We start from the raw sequence: 20280 nt of genomic DNA, 5'->3' as shown, positions 1-20280 counted from the left end.
TGTCAAGCAGCCTGCCTCTTAGATTAGATTACTTACAGTGTGGAAACAGGCCCTTCGACCCAACAAGTCCACACCGCCCTGCCGAAGCGTAACCCACCCATACATCTACATCTACCCCTTACCTAACACTACGGGCAATTTAGCATGGCCAATTCACCTGACCTGCACATCTTTGGACTGTGGGAGGAAACCGGAGCAAACCCACACAGACACAGGGAGAATGTGCAAACTCCACACAGTCAGTCGCCTGAGGTGGGAATTGAACCTGGGTCTCTGGCGCTGTGAGGCAGCAGTGCTAACCACTGTGCCACCGTGCCGCTCATTGTCCCTCTTGTGCAAAGGGACAGTGACTTGCTGCATTCCAAAGATCAATTGAATCAGCCACCAGAAGACTTGGGACTGCGGTTTGATGACGACCCTGAATTATGGGAAAGCACAATGTTTCATTACATTAGCACTGCTATAATCGAGAATCTCTTTGAAGGGAGAGTTGGTATCTCCCTGCTTTGTTACAGTGTGTACTGATATGCTGCTCTAGCCTGACTATCAACTATGGTCTGGTTAAACAATTGTGGTTTTTAATCGGCTGGATCAATCAGTAACATTTCTGGAAAGAATTTTATCAAGCTATCACCAGATGAACAAAGTATTTTTGTGAAGTATCCCTAACCCACACTGGAACTTTACAATGAATGTACACTTTATTTGTAACTTATTGCCATTGTTTTACTTTGTTGCTGAATTAATACAATTCTATCTACTTATCCTTCTTCAGAACACTTTGTCTGAGAGTGCAGACTACTCTGAGTTCCAAGTTCAGTTAATTCTGACAGCGCTGTGCAATATTAGGGTCCCTCCTTAAACACCGCATTCTAATGTCTCAAAAAAGGCTGTGGTAAAACAATGGCTTCACTGTGCTTCACTCTTGCAAGGCCTCCAATGTCACGTTTATAATTTTACTTTTCTCCTTTTGAGGTACAGTTGCAAATGCCTCAATTTTCCTCAGCTAGACCCATCCAACTGGATTTTATTCCATGCCATCTACTGCAAGCCTTGGTGCTTCGTGGTCAGGGTCAAATTAAGCACGTCACATGCACTCTGCATCCCACAATGCCGTAAACCTCCCACCAAAGTCAACTCTTGCACCTTGAGCAGGAGTTACTGGATGGTGGCTGATAACAAAACCTGAGGCATCAGTACTGATTTTGACACTTGTACTGTGTGTATATAGTGGCATGTTAATAATGTCATTGGGCTAGTAATTAGGTTCTTGAGACCCAGTTCAAATCTCATCATGGAGACTGGTGGGAGTTTAAATTTAATTAACAAAGCTGGAATTGAAATAAGGTTACTTTTTTTTCCTTTTGGTTCAGCGTGGGGGCAAGTATGTTAGGTGACAATCAATTTGCCTTTCCCACTATTGAGAAAACACATTGTTACAAAACAATCAGGCCGTTAAGAGCTGGATGGTGACATTCAGTGAACTCATCAATGATTCACTGGCTTCCAATTGACATCACTGGTCATTAGAAGCTAGTATCTGGATTAGTGGTGCTGGAAGAGCACAGCAGTTCAGGCAGCATCCGAGGAGCAGTAAAATCGACGTTTCGGGCCCGAAACATCAATCTTACTGCTCCGTGGATGCTGCCTGAACTGCTGTGCTCTTCTAGCACCACTAATCCAGAATCTGGTTTCCAGCATCTACAGTCATTGTTTTTACCTATTAGAAGCTAGCAACCAATTAGAGGTGAGTAGTGTTATGACACGGGTAAACCCTCCTGTTTAATTAAAGCCAGCAACCTAGAAAAGATTTATCTCATGCAGTAATTTGTGAAATCCGAGAGGCCAAGAACTATTTGAAGTAAAAATTAACAAATTTATTTCTTGAAGTATAACATAGAATAATTAACTAACAACTATTTACAACTCCTTCCTCCAACCTATCTTTTACTTTCCCTTCTATAATACTAGTCTGATAAACCCCTGATTAAGATTTACTGAAAATTCCAATTTCAAAACCAGCCAGCTATCGAATCCTCTCTTTGCAGATTTGCTCTCCAGGTCAGTGTCGATGTCTTTCTTTGTGCAAACTGCTTCTCTAGATAGGTACCTCTCAGAAAGTTCTGACTAGCACCTACATCTGTTGGTCTTGTGGCAGTTCTTTTCCAACTGTTCAATTTTCCCTGGTCTTGTACCCCAAAGTATCGGATTGTTTCATTGGTTTTTAATATTGTCAATATACTAAATTAAAACTTGATTGGAGGTTGGTATTTTGGGGTATAATTTAAACTGATTGGCTGAATTTGAATTTGTTTTTGTCTCCAGGTGACCAGCTACACTAACTGCTGGACCAAAAGGTTACATTATATCTTGTTCTGAATACTTGGTGCTGTCAGGTAGTTCTGCTAGATTTTAACTTTCTGAAAGGTATGGTAGACCCACATCTTCATAATAGTAGTCTCTGGGTCCAATAATCACTGGCAGAGTCTAGTCCTTGTGGAGGAGGTAGGGTTCAGAGGTGAACAAATAAGTTGCTCATATATGCTCTACCCGTGGGGTAGGTTTTGCTGAGAGAGATGATGTTAAGGTAATTGGATAAAGGTCTACAAATGGTTTTCAAAAGCCTAACCCTTGCCTGCAACCTCCACCCACCACCCCTTATTCCCTCCAGTTTCCCCCAGACTGGGCCAGTTGAAGATTTGAAAACTCAACAGAAACATCATTTTGATTCTACAATCAGGAAACGAGTGAACTTGCTCATTTGCTGGGAAGGCCAATGATCAAGGAATTACTGAGTTAAGGCCTTAAGTGGCCATCGCTGAACCATATGGTTTTAACTGCTGATGGGTTGAGTCATGGACTCAATTAACTAGTGAGATGACAAGAAGGGGGTGAGTTCCTCCAGGGTCAGAACGCCTCATTATTTCATCTTTTTGCACACATATTTCTCTACCTCTAGGGAGGGGAAAATTGCATCCCTAGACTCCGTAATGGTGACCATGATTATCGTGAATACCTATTTAGTTTACTAATGCTGTTTAAGGAAGGAAATCTGCCATCAAAACCTGATCTGGTCTACACGTTACTGCAGACTCAGAGCAACGAAGTTGATTTGAAAAAGCCATTCAGTAGGACTAAGCTGCTATTAAAAGACCAGATTGGACTGCAATGATTCAGGAACAGCTTAACAGCAGCTTTTGAAAGCTGTCAGGGATGGGCAACAAGTGCTGACCTAACCAGCAACATCCACATCCCGCAAAAGAATTAAACAAACACTGCCCTGCCTGAGAACAGTTACTTCAGCCAAGGTCTAGGACAACATTTGGGACAGTCCTAGTCCATATACAGTATTCATCTAAATGTTGGATAAAATTAATTAATAATGTAATTAGAAACTCTGCAAGTTTGGATCCCAACAGTTTGTAGATTAAACTGTTAAACAAATCTTAAATGCTGCAATTTTCAGAATTCAATCACAGTTTTGGTAATGAGTTAAATCTGTTGTTTTGTGTTCTTTTGTTCTGAGTCCGCAGTTTTGCACTGTGAATGAGTCATTTAGCACCGTTTACTTTGTGACTGCTGAGTCCAACCTATTTACTCAAGTGGGAATGTATGCTTTTCCAGTAGGGAAGTTTGGGATTGGCACACGCAGCTTTTGCTTTGATCACCATCTATTCCAATCTGATGAACACATCGTGTTTCAGAAGCAAATCAAAAGACAGCAGCAGTTTCTCATTCAGCTGAACCCACACACACCCTTTCCTAATCCCATTAGCAGGTCACTTTTGCAATGTTTTCGGTTGATTTCCATACATTAAGCGCAGTTTTTTCTATTCTTTCGTGTGTGTATGTCACAAGCAAGGCCAGCATTTGTTATGCATCTCTAATTGTTCTTGAGCTGAACAGACTCTTGGTAATTAGGAGTTGACCACACCGCTGTGGGCCTGGGGTCTGGAGTCACATACTGGATGTTGGATAAGGTTGGCACCTTCTTAAAATATTCCTTTGGGGATCTGTGCTTTATTGGTTGAGCCATCATCTGGTATCCATCCCTAGTTACCCTTGAGAAGGAGACAGTGAACTGTCTTCTTGACCTTCTGAAGTCTATTTGGTGTAGGTGCAGGCCCAATGCTATTGGGAAGGAGTCCCAGGATTTTGACCCAGGCATCACTGAACAAACAGCAATATATTTACAAGTCAGGATGTTGAATGGATTTGATAGTAACTTGTAGGTGGTGATGGTGTTCCTGTGTATCTGCTGTCCTTGTCCTTCTAGATGGCAGTCATGGTGCTACTAAGGAGCCTTGGTGAACTTCTGCAGAGCATCTTGTAAATGGTACATACTGCTACTACTGAAAATCAGTGATGGAGGGAGTGAATGTTTGTGAATGTGATGTCAATAAAGCAGACTGTTTTGTCTTCGATGGTGTCAAGCTTTTTGACTGTTGTTGGAGCTGTATCTTAGGCAAGGAGGGAATATTCCATTACATTTCTGATTTTTTGCTTTGTAGATGGTGGATAGGCTTTTTGGAGTCAGGAGATGAGTTACCCGCCACAGTGTTTACGTGGCAAGTCCAGTTCAGTTTCTGGTCAGTGTAACCCCAGGATATTGATGGTTGGGATTCAGTGATGGTGACGCCATTGAATGCTAAGAGGTGATAGTTAAATGTTTTCTTGTTGGGGGATAATCATCGCCTGGCATTTGTGTGGCCTGACTATTACTTGCCACTTTTCAGCCCAAGCCTGGAGAATGCCCAAGTCTTGCTGCATTGGACATGGACTGCTTCTGTGTCTGGGGATTTGAGATGATTGACCTCCAATAACCACAACCATCTTTGTTTATGTTAGCTGTGACTCCAATCCAGCAGAGAGCTTTGCCCTTGATTCCTATTTACTTTAATTTTGCTGGGACTCCTTGATGCAAGACTTAGTCAAATAGATGTCAAGGGCTGTCATTCTCAGCTCAGCTCACTTCTAAAGTTCAGTTCTTTTGTCCATGTTCAAACCAAGGCTTAATGAGGTCAGGAGATGAGTGGATGTGGTGGAACCCAAACTGAGTGTGAGTGAACACGTTATTCCAGTATAAATGTTGCTTGTTAACACTGTGATTACCCCTTTCATCACTTTGCTGACGATGGAGAGTAGACTAGTTAATTGACTGCACTACTATTTGTGTACGTGGTCAACTTTCCACATTGTTGGTAGATGCCAATGTTGTAACTATACTGGCACAGCTTGCCTGGGGCACGACAAATTCTGGAGCACCAGTCTTCAGTGTTATTACTGGAATGTTGACAAAGCCCATCGCCTTTCAGTATTCAATGTCTTCGGACATTTCTTAGCATCACATGGAGTGAGTCAAATGGCAGAAATCTTGCATCTATGATGCTGGGTCCTCCAAAGGAAATGGTGATGGGATCGTCCATTTGGCACTTCTGGCTGAAGATTGTTGCAAATGCTTCAGCGTTTTTTTTGTACTGATGTGCTGAGATCCCTCATTATTGAGGATGGGGATATTTGTGGACCTTACACTGAGTTATTAAGTTGTACACCACTATTCACGACTGGATATAGCAAGACTACAGAATTTAGATCTGCAATGGTTGTGAAATTGCTTAGCCCTGTCTATCATTTGCCAAGACACTGTCACCATTTAAGGAGCTTTTAATTCTAGATTTATTCATTTGTTTCAAATTTTACCTCCTGCCATGGTGGGATTCAAGCCCATTTCACAGCGCATTAGTTTGGGGCACTGAATTAATAATAATCCAGTAATGCTACACCACCACCTGCCCTTGGTTAAGAAATAACTGTTGGCCTTGGACAGCTACCAGGAGAAGTCCCTTGCTCTTTAACACAATGTAATGGGATTTTTTATATCCCCAAAGAGGGCAACTTTGGGGATTGTGCCTGAAGAGAAACAAGTGCTCTTAGAACCTCTACAATGTGGACAGAGGCCATTCAGCCCATCAAGTTGCACTGACCCTCCAAAGAGCATCCCAGCCACACCCAACTCCCCCCCCCCACCCCCCTCCCCCAAATACTGTGTCTGTAACCCTGCATTTACCATGGCTAATCCACCTAATCTGCACATCTCTGCATACTACAGGGCAAGTTTAGCATGGCCAATCCACATAATGTGCATATTATTGGACTGTGGTAGGAAACCAGATCATCTGGTGGAAACCCATGCAAACCCTGGGAGAACTTGCACACTGCACACAGATAGTCACCCAAGGTGAATCTGACCCGGTCCCTGGTGCTGTGCTAAGCAATGAACCTAGTGTTGCTGCAACAAACTGGCAAATGTGACAAGCTGGACATTGTACAGGGCATGGCTTTACATTAAAACATGTGCCCTCTATCTCTGTCACTGATGGGTTTTTTTATAGGTTTCTCCACTTTTCAGAAGACTTCCCCATCTTGGACAATACTTTTGTTGCATTAAGCTCAACATCTGCTGCAGGCTGAATTGTCACAAAGGGCTTTTTCCTTTCTTTTAATAGTAGCTAAAATCTGTGGGTTAGGCATGAGGTTGTAAGATTAGTGACTGAAATGTTCAACCTGTATATTGTCACGAGGCACCCCATCTAGAACACAATGCAATATTATGTTCAATACTTAGCTCATTTCTTTTTGCCTCTGCTGTGAATATTTGCCTTGCCACAGTGAGTGATGCCTCTGTCTTAGTCCCTTAACTTTATTTCAGAAATGATGATTATTACATTTTTACAACATATGCACATTTTTTATAAGGAAGGCCTGAAGGATATCTTTTAACAAAGTGAACTCTTATGTGATTGAACAAAGGTGTCAGATTTTAATTAAGTTTTATTCTGTGGAGTTTTAAATGTGCCTTCTTCAATTAATTGATTAAGGGGGGGATAAGGTCAGTTCATTTAACGAGACATTTTTTATTAGCTCTTCACGGGAGTATTGCTCATAACCTGCTTAGAATATTTGCAGTGCTTGTTGGAGGAATTTTTGTGCCCAGACATCTCTATTTTTTTGCATTGGTTAAAGGAGAAAATGCTAGCTCTGATTAAATCAAAACCATGACTATTTCCTTTGCCACAGCATTAGTTCTCTATTCTCCTTATATGGGAAAGGAATTTTCGAAAGCAGTTGACTGGCTGTGGATCTAAGGTTGTGCTTAAAATTCCTTGGGCTTTGCAAATTTATGGATTGAGAAAAGGGGGTGGGGGTGTTCCAGACAATAGCATTTGTCAGTAAACTGATGCATAAATTTTCAAAATAAGGGATATCTTGATTAAATACTGTAGGACTATTCAAACATATACTTTGTATTTCTCAGGCCTGCATCATTGTTAAAAATAAAAATAAATAACTGTAATCAAATTTCATATGTTATTATAAGAAACTCATTATAATCAAATTCCTTGCTTTATGATTGTTGCCACATGTTTTTTGGCCTAGGTTTTTTGTAAAGACCTTGGCTGCCTTTGCTTTGAGCTGTCGCTGCTGTTCCATCTTCAAAGACTTGTGATGTTTCTGGTCTGCTAATACAGTTCATTTGGTTAAGCTGGTGAAGTACAAGGCTTTGACAGCATGCTACTGAATAAGATAATTTCCTACACTTGTTCAGTTGGAAAGGACACAATGTGGAAATTTAGGCACTGACAGCAGCAAGTCCCACTACGCATGAAGAAGCCATTGCAGTTACCGTATATACTCAAGTAGCAGTCAAATTTTTTGGCTACTTTTTAAGGTTAAAATTATGGGGTCGACTATTACATGGATACTACTTTTGAGCGGTTGAAATTCATTCCTGTCAAAATTCATACTGTATCATTAGCAGAAGCCCAGTTGATCTCTAGAGTCATAGAAATGTACAGCATGGAAACAGACCCTTTGGTCCAACCCATCCATGCCGACCAGTTATCCCAACCCAATCTAGTCACACCTGTCAGCACCCGGCCTATATCCCTCCAAACCCTTCCTATTCATATACCCATCCAAATGCTTCTTAAATGTTGCAATTGTACCAGCTTCCATCACTTCCTCTGGCAGTTCATTCCATACCCGTACCACCCTCTGTGTGGTCTCTCTTATATCTTTCCCCTCTCACCCTAAACCTATGCCCTCTAGTTCTGAACTCCCCGACCCTAGGGAAAAGACTTTGTCTATTTATCCTATCCATGCCCCTCATAGTTTTGTAAAACTCTATAAGGTCAACCCCTCAGCCTCCGACGCTCCAGGGAAAACAGCCCCAGCCTGTTCACCCTCTCCCTATAACTCAAATCCTCCAACCCTGGCAACATCCTTGTAAATCTTTTCTGAACGCTTTCAAGTTTCACAAGTTTCACAACATCTTTCCAATAGGAAAGAGACCAGAATTGCACGCAATATTCCAACAGTGGCCTAACCAATGTCCTGTACAGCCACAACATAATCTCCCAACTCCTGTACTCAATACTCTGACCAATAAAAGAAAGCATACCAAACGCCTTCTTCACTATCCTATCCATCTGCGACTCCACTTTCAAGGAGCTATGAACTGCACTCCAAGGTCTCTTTGTTCAGCAACACTCCCTCAGACTTTACCATTAAGTGTATAAGTCCTGCTAAGATTTGCTTTCCCAAAATGCAGCACCTCACATTTGAAACAAAGAAAATAAATAAAACAAATTATGGTAATTCTGAAAACCAAGAGTGGGACACAACAGCCAATGGACTGGAAGACTGGGAGGGGAGCCAAACAACTGGAAAGCTGGAGCAGGACATGCCGGCCGGCATACTGACTCGTAAATGTTGATCTGTGAAGAACTAGAGTCAACTTTAACAGGAGATATGTGGAAAATTCCAGATTATTTGGCCAAAAATAGGGAGTTGACTTTTCACAAGATCGACTATTATTTGAGTATCTATGATATTCTATTGAGTAGATGTATCTAAAGTAATATTACTTGCATTTAGAGAACATTTTATTACGATGCAACATCTCAAAGTGCTTTACATGATGAGTTATTTCAAGTGCAGTGATCATTGTAAGAAAATCCTTTGACCTGCACACCAACTTGATTATATTTGAATGGATAGATGAAAAGAGTCCCCTCCCCACCCAACTTCCTGAGGAATTCATTTAGTGCAGGCAACTCTCTGAGGGGAGGAAAGATGTTCATTGAGTGCATTCATGCAACTTTGTAGACACTAACCTGAGAAAATAAGAGCCATTGTCGATTGCCCTGTGAAATAATCAGGTGGACAAATAACTAAATTTTATAGAGGAAGCTGCATGAATGTCAATAGGAACCTGCAGGTGATTCCATTGAGGTTTTTGTTGGTTTTTGACTAGTTATGAAAAAACTAACTTGCATTTATATTGTGCCTTTTATGATCCAGGTTATTTTACAGTGAATGAAGTACATTGAAAAGAGTGAACAGCTGTAATGTAAGAAATGTCGCATTCAATTAGCACACAGCCAGGTCCTACAAACAACAGTATAATAATGAACAGATAATCTTTTGATAGTTGACAGAAACGTATTGTCCTGGACAGCAGAAGAGCTCCCCTGTTCTTCCATTAAATAGTGCCAGAGGCATTTCAACTGAAAGCAAATCGGACTTTGATTTTACATCCCAATCAAAGTCAGAACCTCTCATTGTATAACATCCCTTCAGTACTGCACTGGAGTGTCAGACTGGATTTTAGTCTCAAGGCTCTGCCACAAAACTTCAATCCACATCCTTCTAAATCAAAGGTAAATAGCTACCACTAAATCAAGGCTGATAGACAAAGGAGTTGAGGATTATTGGGTTAGCCAGGCCACAATCAGATCAGCCACAATCTTATCAAATGGTGAAGGAGGCTTGAAAAGCCAGGAGGCTTATACCTCCTAATTCTTGTTTGTCAAGATTTTGAATTCACTTCAGGCTTCCATTGCAAAACATCAGTTTTCCAAACAGTTACAATTTGCATTTATATAGCACCAATTATCTGGTAAAATATCCCAATATGTTTCACAATGGCAACATGAACAGAGGGCTGTAAGGGTTGAAGTACATAATTCTTTGAAGTTTGAGTCACAAATAGACAGGGTGTTTGAAAAGGCATTTCGCATGGTTGCCTTCATTGCTTAGACCTTTGAGTATAGGAGTTGGGAAGTAATGTTGAGGTATGTCCAGTTCTGATCGCCCTGTTATAGGAAGGATATCATTAAGTTGGTGAGCATTCAGAAGAAACTTACCATCATTTTGCCAGATATGGAAGGTTTGAGTTATAAAGAAAGGCTGGATAGACTGGAACTTTATTCTCTGGAGCTGAGGAGGTTGAGGGGTGACCTTATAAAGATTTATACAATCATGAAGAGTATAGATAGGGTTAATGGTTCCCTAGGATGGGGGCTTCTAGGACTAGGGAGCATAGTTTTAAAGTGGGAGGAGCAATTATTAAAGTGGGGGCAATTATTTTACAAAGATGGTGATTCGCATGAGGAAGGAACTGCCAAAGGAAGTGGTGGACGCAAGCATAGTTATTACGTTTAAAAGACACATAAGTACATGAGCAGGAAAGGTTTGGAGAAGTATGGGCCAGGAGCAGGCAGGTGGGACTAGTTTAGTTTGGGATTATGTTCGGCATGGACTTGGATGGAATGGAGTGTCTGTTTCCCTGACTCATGAAACAATATTTGATGTTGAATGACATGAAGGGAGCTTCAAGCAAATGATCAAAAGTGTTAAGCAGAGTGTCTGTAAGGAGAAGTTCAGGAAGGCAGTTCTAGAGCTAGGGGGCAAGGCACCACCACCACGTGATGAGGACATTAAAATCAAGGATACAAGAGGCCAGAATTGGAAGAGTGCTGATCTTCAGGGCACTTTGGGTTGGAGGAGGTCATAGAGATGGGAGTGAGGCAATGGAGGGATTTCAAAACAGGATGAGAACAGGTGTAGGAATGTTGAAAAATATGCATGGGTATGTTTTCCATCAGATATTATTCACATAAAAGCATTTAATGTGATTTTGTTGCATTAAATGCCACCTTATTCTCTAGCTATTGTGAAGCATGCATCTGGACATCAGGAATATTTTTGAATGTCAATATTCTTATCAGGTTACTGATTTTGATTATGAGCATCGAAACACTTTAAGGACAGTTATTACATTAATGAAGCATTGCTCTGTTTATTTTGGATGGAATAAGACCTGTCTTAACATAGGGGACAAAGAATATCAAACAAAAAAAGGTCACATTCTCATTCCTATGGACAAAAACAGGAATTTCTGGAAACACTCAGCAGGTCTGGCCGCACCAATGAAGAGAAAGCAGAATTCTGAAGAAGCAGCAGTTTCTGTTTTTTTTTTCTGATTTCCAGCATCCACAATTCTTTGGAATTTTGTTTATAATTGTGAGGTGTATTTAAATCAACAGCACTTAAAATATATTCAATGATGATCAGCCAAAAAAAGGCTCACTCACCTCATTCATTTTATAATTTGTGACCATTTCTTAACACAATATAAAATGCAGCAACAGAACAACACCATCAATATTTCAGTTAAGCCAGATCTTTTGTGCATCATATGATTCTGAGTGAAAATATTTGAAGTTCAATTTACAATTCATGAATGGCAGCTAAGTTTTTAACAATTGTTAACATGATATTTTCTAACCTTTATACTGTCTGTGAGAAAAGGTACGTTTTATATAAATAAATTTGAACACATTATATGGTATGGTTTGGCATATTTATGGTATTTTTCACCTTCTTGAATACCTTATCTTCCACTGTTTGCAGTGTACAAAACTTTTAACATGTCCTTGAACACACTGGAGAAGATTGTTTTGCTGTACAAAGCATGTTTTATATTTTTAAACCATGTAAATGTCTAGAAACTTAGCAGCAAGAAATGTTAGACTGTTTCCTTACAGGAAACAAAAGGCCTGGAACCATGATGTTTCAAAACAAAACTCAGTCCTGACCTGGCATTGGTTGATTAGTTATAACGATGCTACAGTTGCTCTTGTGTGTCCCTTGTAGAGAGCAAGGAATCCATGGGGGTAGGGGTGCAGTGGAAATAAACCAGGGTTTGCACTCTTGACCACTAAGAAATGGAAATATGTCTGAGTGAGTGTTAACAGGCTGGTTAATTAGGTAAAAACAATGACTGCAGATGCTGAAAACCAAATACTGGATTAGTGGTGCTGGAAGAGCACAGCAGTTCAGGCAGCATCCAATGAGCAGCGAAATCGACGTTTCGGGCCCGAAACGTCGATTTCGCTGCTCGTTGGATGCTGCCTGAACTCCTGTGCTCTTCCAGCACCACTAATCCAGGCTGGTTAATTAGTATGGTGATGTCTGACTCAAAATCTGTTAATCATGTCTTTCGCCAGGAGTCACTGAGTAGCATTGAAAGTTTAGAAGCCTGATTGACTTTCCTTCACCCTAAAAGGAACATTGAAACAAATTGTAAAAGCCCTACCACAGCATGTCTGCCGTTTGGCTTACATAGCACAAAGCTAGGATCAAACCACAGCCCTTCCTGATCCACTCATGAGCTAATGCAATTGGGTTTGCGTATTATTATTGCGTTTTGTTTAATCCAAATAAGGTCAGTGCATAGTTGCCTCTTTTGCAGCTTAGACTTCAAAGCCTTTTAACTCTACTCAGGGCAAAACTCATTTTTTATGAGCCAGTAGCCTGGGCACCAATACATCTAGTGTTTGGACTTCTAGACTTGCATTACCGCAGGTCAATGGTTGGACTCTTACACTGTCTGAATTAAATCTGATCAACTCAACACAACTCTTGTACTAAATCTCTCCAAATCTGTGGGAAAGAGTATGCTAACTTTTCATTTTATGCAGGTCCAATGCTAGCAAAATCATAGAAATGCAAATGTAAAATAACTTTTGTAAACAACTGTCATTTATCCTCAACATTATGTTAAAAAGTGATCCCGTACTAGAATAACTTAAGATCCTCAGTTATACTTGCCATTGTGAAATGCGTACATGTGCTGGAACCTGTTAAATTGAACCAAAGGATAAAGACAGAGCTTCAGGCCTTATAAAAATTCTTTGGTTGCTTTTAAGAGTTAATGCTAACACAAGAGGGGGACAGTTTGTGCGAAAGGATTTCATGAGAACTATCACTCAGGAGTTGGAATGAAACTGCATTTCAAGGGTTGGTGATTGGTCATTTGCAAGAACCTCCAACATCTTAAACCAGAGAATCGTAATTCACTTTATATCTGGCCAGCTTTGAAAAATGAAGCTTGTTTTTGATGGTTCACATAGTGACACTCTTAATATTAATGTATCAAAAGCGTTCGGCATTTGATAACCAGAAGTGGGTGCTTTTTAGGGCTATTAAAATCTGGACATAAACAAAACATACACCCTTTCACCCCAGTGTCTGTAACCTTTGGAAGAGCAGCAAAGATCATTTGATCAATGGCTATCACAGAAGTCGTATGTATATTTTGATAATGCTAGGGATGACTACACATCACTAAAATATGCATAAAGACTCCAGTGATATGAACCAAGATGTATCTTCCATTCCATTACAGTCCCCCAAAGATAACTGAAGGCTGTATATTCATTGATATGACAGATGAAATTTTGTCTCCTTATGATATCCAGATTCTATAGGAGACAAGTTTCTGCATGACCAGTCCAAGTTCTATCAGTGTTATGGAATTCCCCACAAAAGTTATCTTTGTTTCAGGACTGTTTGTTTTGAGCCTAACTCTCCTGGTGATACTGGTCTGAACTCAAATATCAATGCCTATGTGGTATGTAAATGGTTTTACTTATTTAATGGAATTAGTGCCCATTGTGATGAGATTAATGGAATAGGGCACTTAATAGGGTGTGGTGCTGACTGGTGGGGACCTGCTGCCCTCTTGCCTCTGACCCATTAAGTCAGGGGAGCAAGGCTCATGTACAGACTCTGGTAAAAGCAAAATACTGTAGATGCTGGAGAAACTCAGCAGGTGTGGCAGCATCCCTGGAGAGAGGTAAAGAGTTAATGTTTCAAGACCAAAAGTGTCACAGTAACACTGAGTGCATCATTACTGCTGGAAAATTAAGAGTTAATTACATTTCTGCTCCTTTTGCAGGGGAGCAAAGGTCACTACAGGTATCACTGGCAGAGTCACAATGTCAAACAGAGTGGAGTGGACGATATGGTACTTCTCACAAAAATCACAGAGGATGGCATTGTCGACAACCTGAAGAAACGATACATGGATGACTATATTTTTGTATCCTTTCAATACTAAATATAAAAACCAAGCAGACAGCAAAGATAAGAAGGAGAACCTAACAGTTTTGGGAAGTCTTGATTGCTTTGCATTCTTGTGCATTCCAGATTTAATTAGAAATGACCCTGGGTATCTCCCAAGTGATTGTTGGCCATTGATGACTATTTGTTAGCTCCAATTATGCAGCACTCCCTTCCTGCCTGTGACTGGCCTCCAAATAAAATGGTTTTATGATAATAATTGCATGAATCCAGTTCTTGCACAAATATTTGCCCTTAAATTTTTGCCTAGACTGAATATTTTGCTCAACAACTAAACCACAAGTTCAAAGCTGTAGGCAGGTAAAAGAGTAAGGAGCTTCTTGCAGTTCACTGAACAACTTTGATGTGATTGCCTTGAACCTATTGAATACTCACCTTCGTCCAAATAAAATGACTCTTGGATACAGGGCCGAGTGTCAACATGACAAAACTCTTGCCAAAATGTAATGCCATTCTTCAAAGCAACTCTGTTGTCAAATTGTTTTGGCTCCTGCAGAAATAAACTTTGATACAGAATTGCTCACTAGTTCACTTATCTATGTTTTTTAAAATGTTGCCTTGATCTTACCAGTTCAGGCCAGTCTTAAAATGTATCCACGTTTTGCTCCAGTGAACAAATTCCACTTGGCAACTTATTTGGTCTGAGAATGCTCTTTCTCCTTCCCGCCCCATTAACTTTAATGCAGCTCTAATCCTGATTAAAAGACATTATTTCTAATGTATGTATTGTAAAACGGGAGAAAGCAGTAATTATCTGGCTCATGTGTCTATCTGCTGACTACTTAGGCTTTCGTTAATCTGCAAGGCTAGCCATAAGCATGCTGCATAGAGTCTAGCCTTAGGAGAAAGTGAGGACTGCAGATGCTGGAGATTAAAGTTGAAATGTGCAGTGCTGGAAAAGCACAACAGGTCAAGCAGCATCCAAAGATGTGGCTGATTAAGGACTTATGCCCGAAACATCGATTTTCCTGCTCCTCAGATGCTGCCTGATCTGCTGTGCTTTTCCAGCACCACACTTTTCGACACAGAATCTAACTTTCTCAGCGAGAACAGGACTGTTTCAAATGGCTTCAGTGTGGAGGTGCTGGTGTTGGACTGGGATGGGCAAAGTTGGAAATCACATGACACCAGGTTAAAGGCCAAAAGGTTTATTTGAAAATACAAGCTTTCAGAGTTCTGCTCCTTTGTCAGGTAGCTCCGAAAGCTTGTACTTTCAGATAAACCTGTTGGACTATAACCTGGTGTCGTGTGATTTTTAACTCCAGTGGCTACAACACTGCCAAATTAGGAGGAGGATATCCACCAGCGTTCTCTATTCCTTCCGATTACCCAGCAACCTGTGCTGGATCTATGTAGATAGAATCAGGTTTCACTATGATACTGTTTGCGACAAATAGCTTAGTACTGCTGATTGTCCAGGCTGTGAGCACAGTTCCATGAGATATCTTTAGATACTCATTGTTTGAGGAATGGTACTTAAATACTCAGATTCCACATGTTCAATACTGGAAGTCAAAAGAATCAGTGAGATGGGAAAGGGTATGATCTGTAGCAACTGATCATTCTGTAAGTGCAAGGTAGAGTCACTGTAGCCCCATAGGGCCATCAGAGAGAGATGATTGTGGTGGTTTAACCTCAGGGTTTCCATGTCACAGGTGAGGGGTAAGGTTGAGAAGTGGGAACTATATAGTGACCTCAGTAGGTATAGGAATTGAATCTGTGCTGTTGGTATCACTTTGTAATACAATCAGCTGTCCATCCTCCTGAGCTAATCAACTGCGTCTTCATTCTGTAAACCTTGTTGACTTAATGTTCCAGGATACAAATGCTACAGGAAGGACAGAAAGGGAGGCAAGAGAGGAGGGAGGGTGGTGTTTTTGATAAGGGATAGCATTACAGCTCTACTAAGGGAGGATATTCCTGGAAATACATCCAAGGAAGTTATTTGGGGTGGACCTGAGAAATAAGAAAGGGATGATCACCTTATTGGAATTTTATTATGGACCCCCCCCCCCCCCACCCCCAATAGTCAGAGGGAAATTGAGAAACAAATTTATAAGATCTCAGTAATCTGTAAGAATAATAGGGTGGTTATGGTTGGGGATTTTAACTTTCCAAACATAGACTGGGATTGCCATACTGTAAAGGGGTTAGATGGAGAAGAATTTGTTAGGTGTGTATAAAAACATTTCCTAATTCAGTATGTGGGATGTACCTACAAAAGACTTGACCTACTCTTGGGAAATAAGGCAGGGCAGGTGACTGAGATTCAGTGGGGAAGCACTTTGCAGCCAGCGACCATAATTCTATTAATTTTAAAATAGTGATGGGAAAGGATAAACCAATCTAAAAGTTGAAGTTCTAAATTGGAGAAAGGCCAATTTTGATGGTATTAGGCAAGAACTTTCAAAAGCTGATTGGAGGCTGATGTTCGCAGGTAAAGGGACGGCTGGAAGATGGGAAGCCTTCAGAAATGAGATAATGAGAGTCAGTATCTTCCTGCTAGGGTGAAAGGCGAGACTGGTAGGTGTAGGGAATGCTGGATGACCAAAGAAATTGAGGGTTTGGTTAAGAAAAAGAAGGAAGCATATGTCAGATATAGACAGGATAGATCGAGTGAATCCTTAGAAGAGTATAAAGGCAGTAGGAGTGTACTTAAGAGGGAAATCAGGAGAGCAAAAAGGGGACATGAGATAGCTTTGACAAAAAGGGTTAAGGAGAGTCCAAAGGGTTTTTACAAATACATGAAAGGCAAAAGGGAGAGAATAGTACCCCTCAGAGATCAGCAAGGCGGCCTTTGTGCGGAGCTGCAGGAGAGGGGGGAGATACTAACTGAGTATTTTGCTTCGGTGTTTACTGTGGAGAAGGACATGAAATATAAAAATAGGGAGATAGATGGTGACCTCTTGAAAAATGTCCATATTACACAGGACAAAGTGCTGGATGTCTTGAAACACATAAAAGTGGATAAATATCCAGGACCAGATCAGGTATACCTTAGAACTCTGTGGGAATCTAGGGAAGTGATTACTGGCCTCCTTGCTGAGATATTTGTATCATTGATAATCACATGTGAGGTGCCAGAAGACTGGAGGTTGGCAAATGTGGTGCCACTGTTTAAGAAAGGTGGTAAGGACAAGGTTGTGGGCAAGTTGTTGGAGGAAATCCTGAGGGACAGGATGTACATATATTTGGAAAGGCAATGGCTGATTAGGGATAGTCAACATAGCTTTGTGCGTAGGAAATCATGTGTCACAAACTTGATTGAGTTTTTTGAAGAAGTAACAAAGAGGATTGATGAGGGCAAAGTGGTAAACTTCAGAAAGGCATTTGACAAGGTTCGCCATGTGCGACTGGTTGGCAAGGTTAGATCTTATGGAATACAGTGAGAACTAACCATTTGGATACAGAACTGGCTCAAAGGTAGAAGTCAGTGGGTTGTGGTGCAGGGTTGTTTTTCAGACTGGAGACCTGTGACCAGTGGAGTGTGTGATGCTGGAAAAACACAGCAGACCAGCTGGCCTGCTGTGTTTTTCCAGCATCACATTTTTCAACTCTGGTCTCTAGCATCTGCAGTCCTCACTTTCTCCTACCAGTGAAGTGTCACAAGGATAGGTGCTGGGTCCACTATATTTCGTCATTTATATAAGTGATATGGATGTGCGTATAAGAGATATAGTTAGTAAGTTTGCAGATAACACCAAAATTGGAGGTGTAGTGGACAGCAAAGAAGGTTATTTCAGATTACAACAGGATCTTGATCAGATGGGCTGAGGAGTGGCAGATGGAGTTTAATTTAGATAAATGCGAGGTGCTGCATTTTTGGAAAGCAAATCTTAGAAGGACTGAAACACTTAATGTAAGGTCCTAGGGAGTGTTGCTGAACAAAGAGACCTTGGAGTGCAAGTTTATAGTTCCTTGAAAGTGGAGTCGCAGGTAGATAGGTTAGTAAAGAAGGCATTTGGTATGTATTGAGTATAGGAGTTGGGAGGTCAAGTTGCGGCTGTACAGGACATTGGTGAAGCCACTGTTGGTATATTGCATGCAATTCTGGTCTCCTTCCTATTGGAAGGATGTTGTGAAACTTGAAAGAGTTCAGAAAAGATTTACAAAGATGTTGCTAGGGTTGGAGGATTTGAGCTATAGGGAGAGGCCGAACAGGCTGGGGCTGTTTTCCCTGGAGCGTTGGAGGTTGAGGGGTGACGTTATAGAGGTTTATAAAATCATAAGGGGAATGGATAGGATAAATAGACAAAGTCTTTTCCCTGGGATGGGGAGTCCAGAACTAGAGGGCAAAGGTTTAGGGTGAGAGGGGAAAGATATAAAAGAGACCTAAGGGACAACCTTTTCACACAGAGGGTGGTACGTGTATGGAATGAGCTGCCAGAGGAAGTGATGGAGGCTTTTACAATTGCAACATTTAAAAGGCATTTGGATGGTTATATGAATAGGAAGGATTTGGAGGGATATGGGCCAGGTGCTGGCATGCAGAACTAGGATGGGATATCTGGTTGGCATGGATGAGTTGGACCGAAGGGTACATTTCTATGACTCTGACTCTAAGTAGAAAATCAGCAATTGTACTGCATTGGCTTAAAGCCTGAAGGCTTGTGCAATGCATTATGTAAATGCAAGTCTTTTATTTGTGGGTATTGAATTACTCTGCCATTTTCCAGTCACTGGTCCACTGTGATCATGATGGCTGCCATTTTGAATTTATTTTGACTTCCCTTAATTTTAAGCCCTACATCACATGCCAATCCCAAGTTTACGTTAAGTTCAGAAAAGGTGCACGGCTTGAACATTTTTTTTTCTTGGCTGTTGTACTATTCCTGTGCAAGTATGCATTCTATTGCTAGAATCATATCTGAAGTTGGTGCAGGGACCCCTCCCCCAGGCAAATCACAATGTACCTTCGATCCCATCAACCCCACATCTCCCTTATGGTTTTCCAGCTTTTCCTTCCATTCTGTGAATGAAGGTCTCTGCGTCTCCCTGCTTATCTTTGCTGTGATGATCATCACCACCGTCTTTCTGCCTTAAAACTAAAGTGGGGTAAAAACAAAAGGTTGCATGGTGTCATACTCACATATTCAGAGGTCACCCTCATCTTGGCTTCTGATTCTTTCCAGTGGCTGGTGGTCCCGGTGTAGGGTGCCCCAAATTGCAGTGCCCAGGATAGTAGCCCGGATGTGGTCTATCCAGGGCACAATTCTGGCCACTCCTACCAACAATAAATGCATCATATTACACGCATTCATACATAGGATCTGTTCTCTACCTCAAAACGGGATATGTCCAAGTCTTGCACCTTTTTGAATTATCCAGAGCTTGGGGAGTCCGTGTTCCTCATTGCTTCCCGCATGGCAATGGCGTGGCCAATCAGAGTTGGATTGCAAACCAATCAACACCCTTTCCTATTTTCGTATAAATTGTGATCATTTGTATTTTTTGGTATTCTTGCATTTATTTTGATGAGCATGAGATTGAATATGTCAGCACCTTGTCAACAATATTCTGTGTTCATTTTTATCACTTCCAGCACTACTCATATAAGTTAAAGGTATTTAGGTTAGTTGATAAAAGGCCAATAACAGTTCCTCTTCTGATTAAAAGTTCCCATAATCTTTAGGGAGCACACTGCTGGTGAATAGAACAGGACAACATAAGCTTATGAATAGATGCCATTTTGAAAACATTTTGCAGATTGTGAAACTTAAAATGTTTCCATTCAGCAAAATTTAATTGTTCTAATTAGCTTAAAGATTTTAATCCTTTCAAAGACCCAGAGATTAATTAATAGTCATTATTTTGCTGAGTCAAGGTAATGTGCTTTGTCTGTGCTTGTTTCCTCTCTGTCTGTGTTAAATAGCCTCATATTTGATCAGTTTTTGAAAAATTTTTGTGTGAGCATTCAAAGGATTGCACATTGAATGGACTGGCAGACTGTGGGAACAAAGCCAAGGACACGTGCAGTGTTGCCAGGCTGTGTCACTGTTGCCACAAATG

The 20280-nt window shown here is 40.9% G+C and overlaps 1 protein-coding gene across 3 annotated transcripts in view; it reads left to right on the top strand.

Annotated features, from left to right (window-relative positions):
- Positions 1–20280, top strand: part of myo1ea (myosin IEa) — a 149960-nt gene that overhangs the window by 26596 nt on the left and 103084 nt on the right. For 2 of the 3 annotated variants that reach the window (XM_072565030.1, XM_072565031.1), the window contains exon 2: positions 14087–14230. The exons of the other annotated variant lie outside the window; for it this stretch is intronic. In XM_072565030.1, the coding sequence (XP_072421131.1) occupies positions 14087–14230 (144 nt within the window). The remainder of the gene's footprint in view (positions 1–14086; positions 14231–20280) is intronic. 3 annotated transcript variants of the gene reach the window in all.

The sequence above is a fragment of the Chiloscyllium punctatum genome, chromosome 48 (assembly GCF_047496795.1).
Source record: "Chiloscyllium punctatum isolate Juve2018m chromosome 48, sChiPun1.3, whole genome shotgun sequence".
In the NCBI taxonomy this organism is placed as follows: domain Eukaryota; kingdom Metazoa; phylum Chordata; class Chondrichthyes; order Orectolobiformes; family Hemiscylliidae; genus Chiloscyllium; species Chiloscyllium punctatum.
Note: the sequence above shows the minus strand (reverse complement) of the source record. Positions and strands in the feature narration are given on the sequence as shown.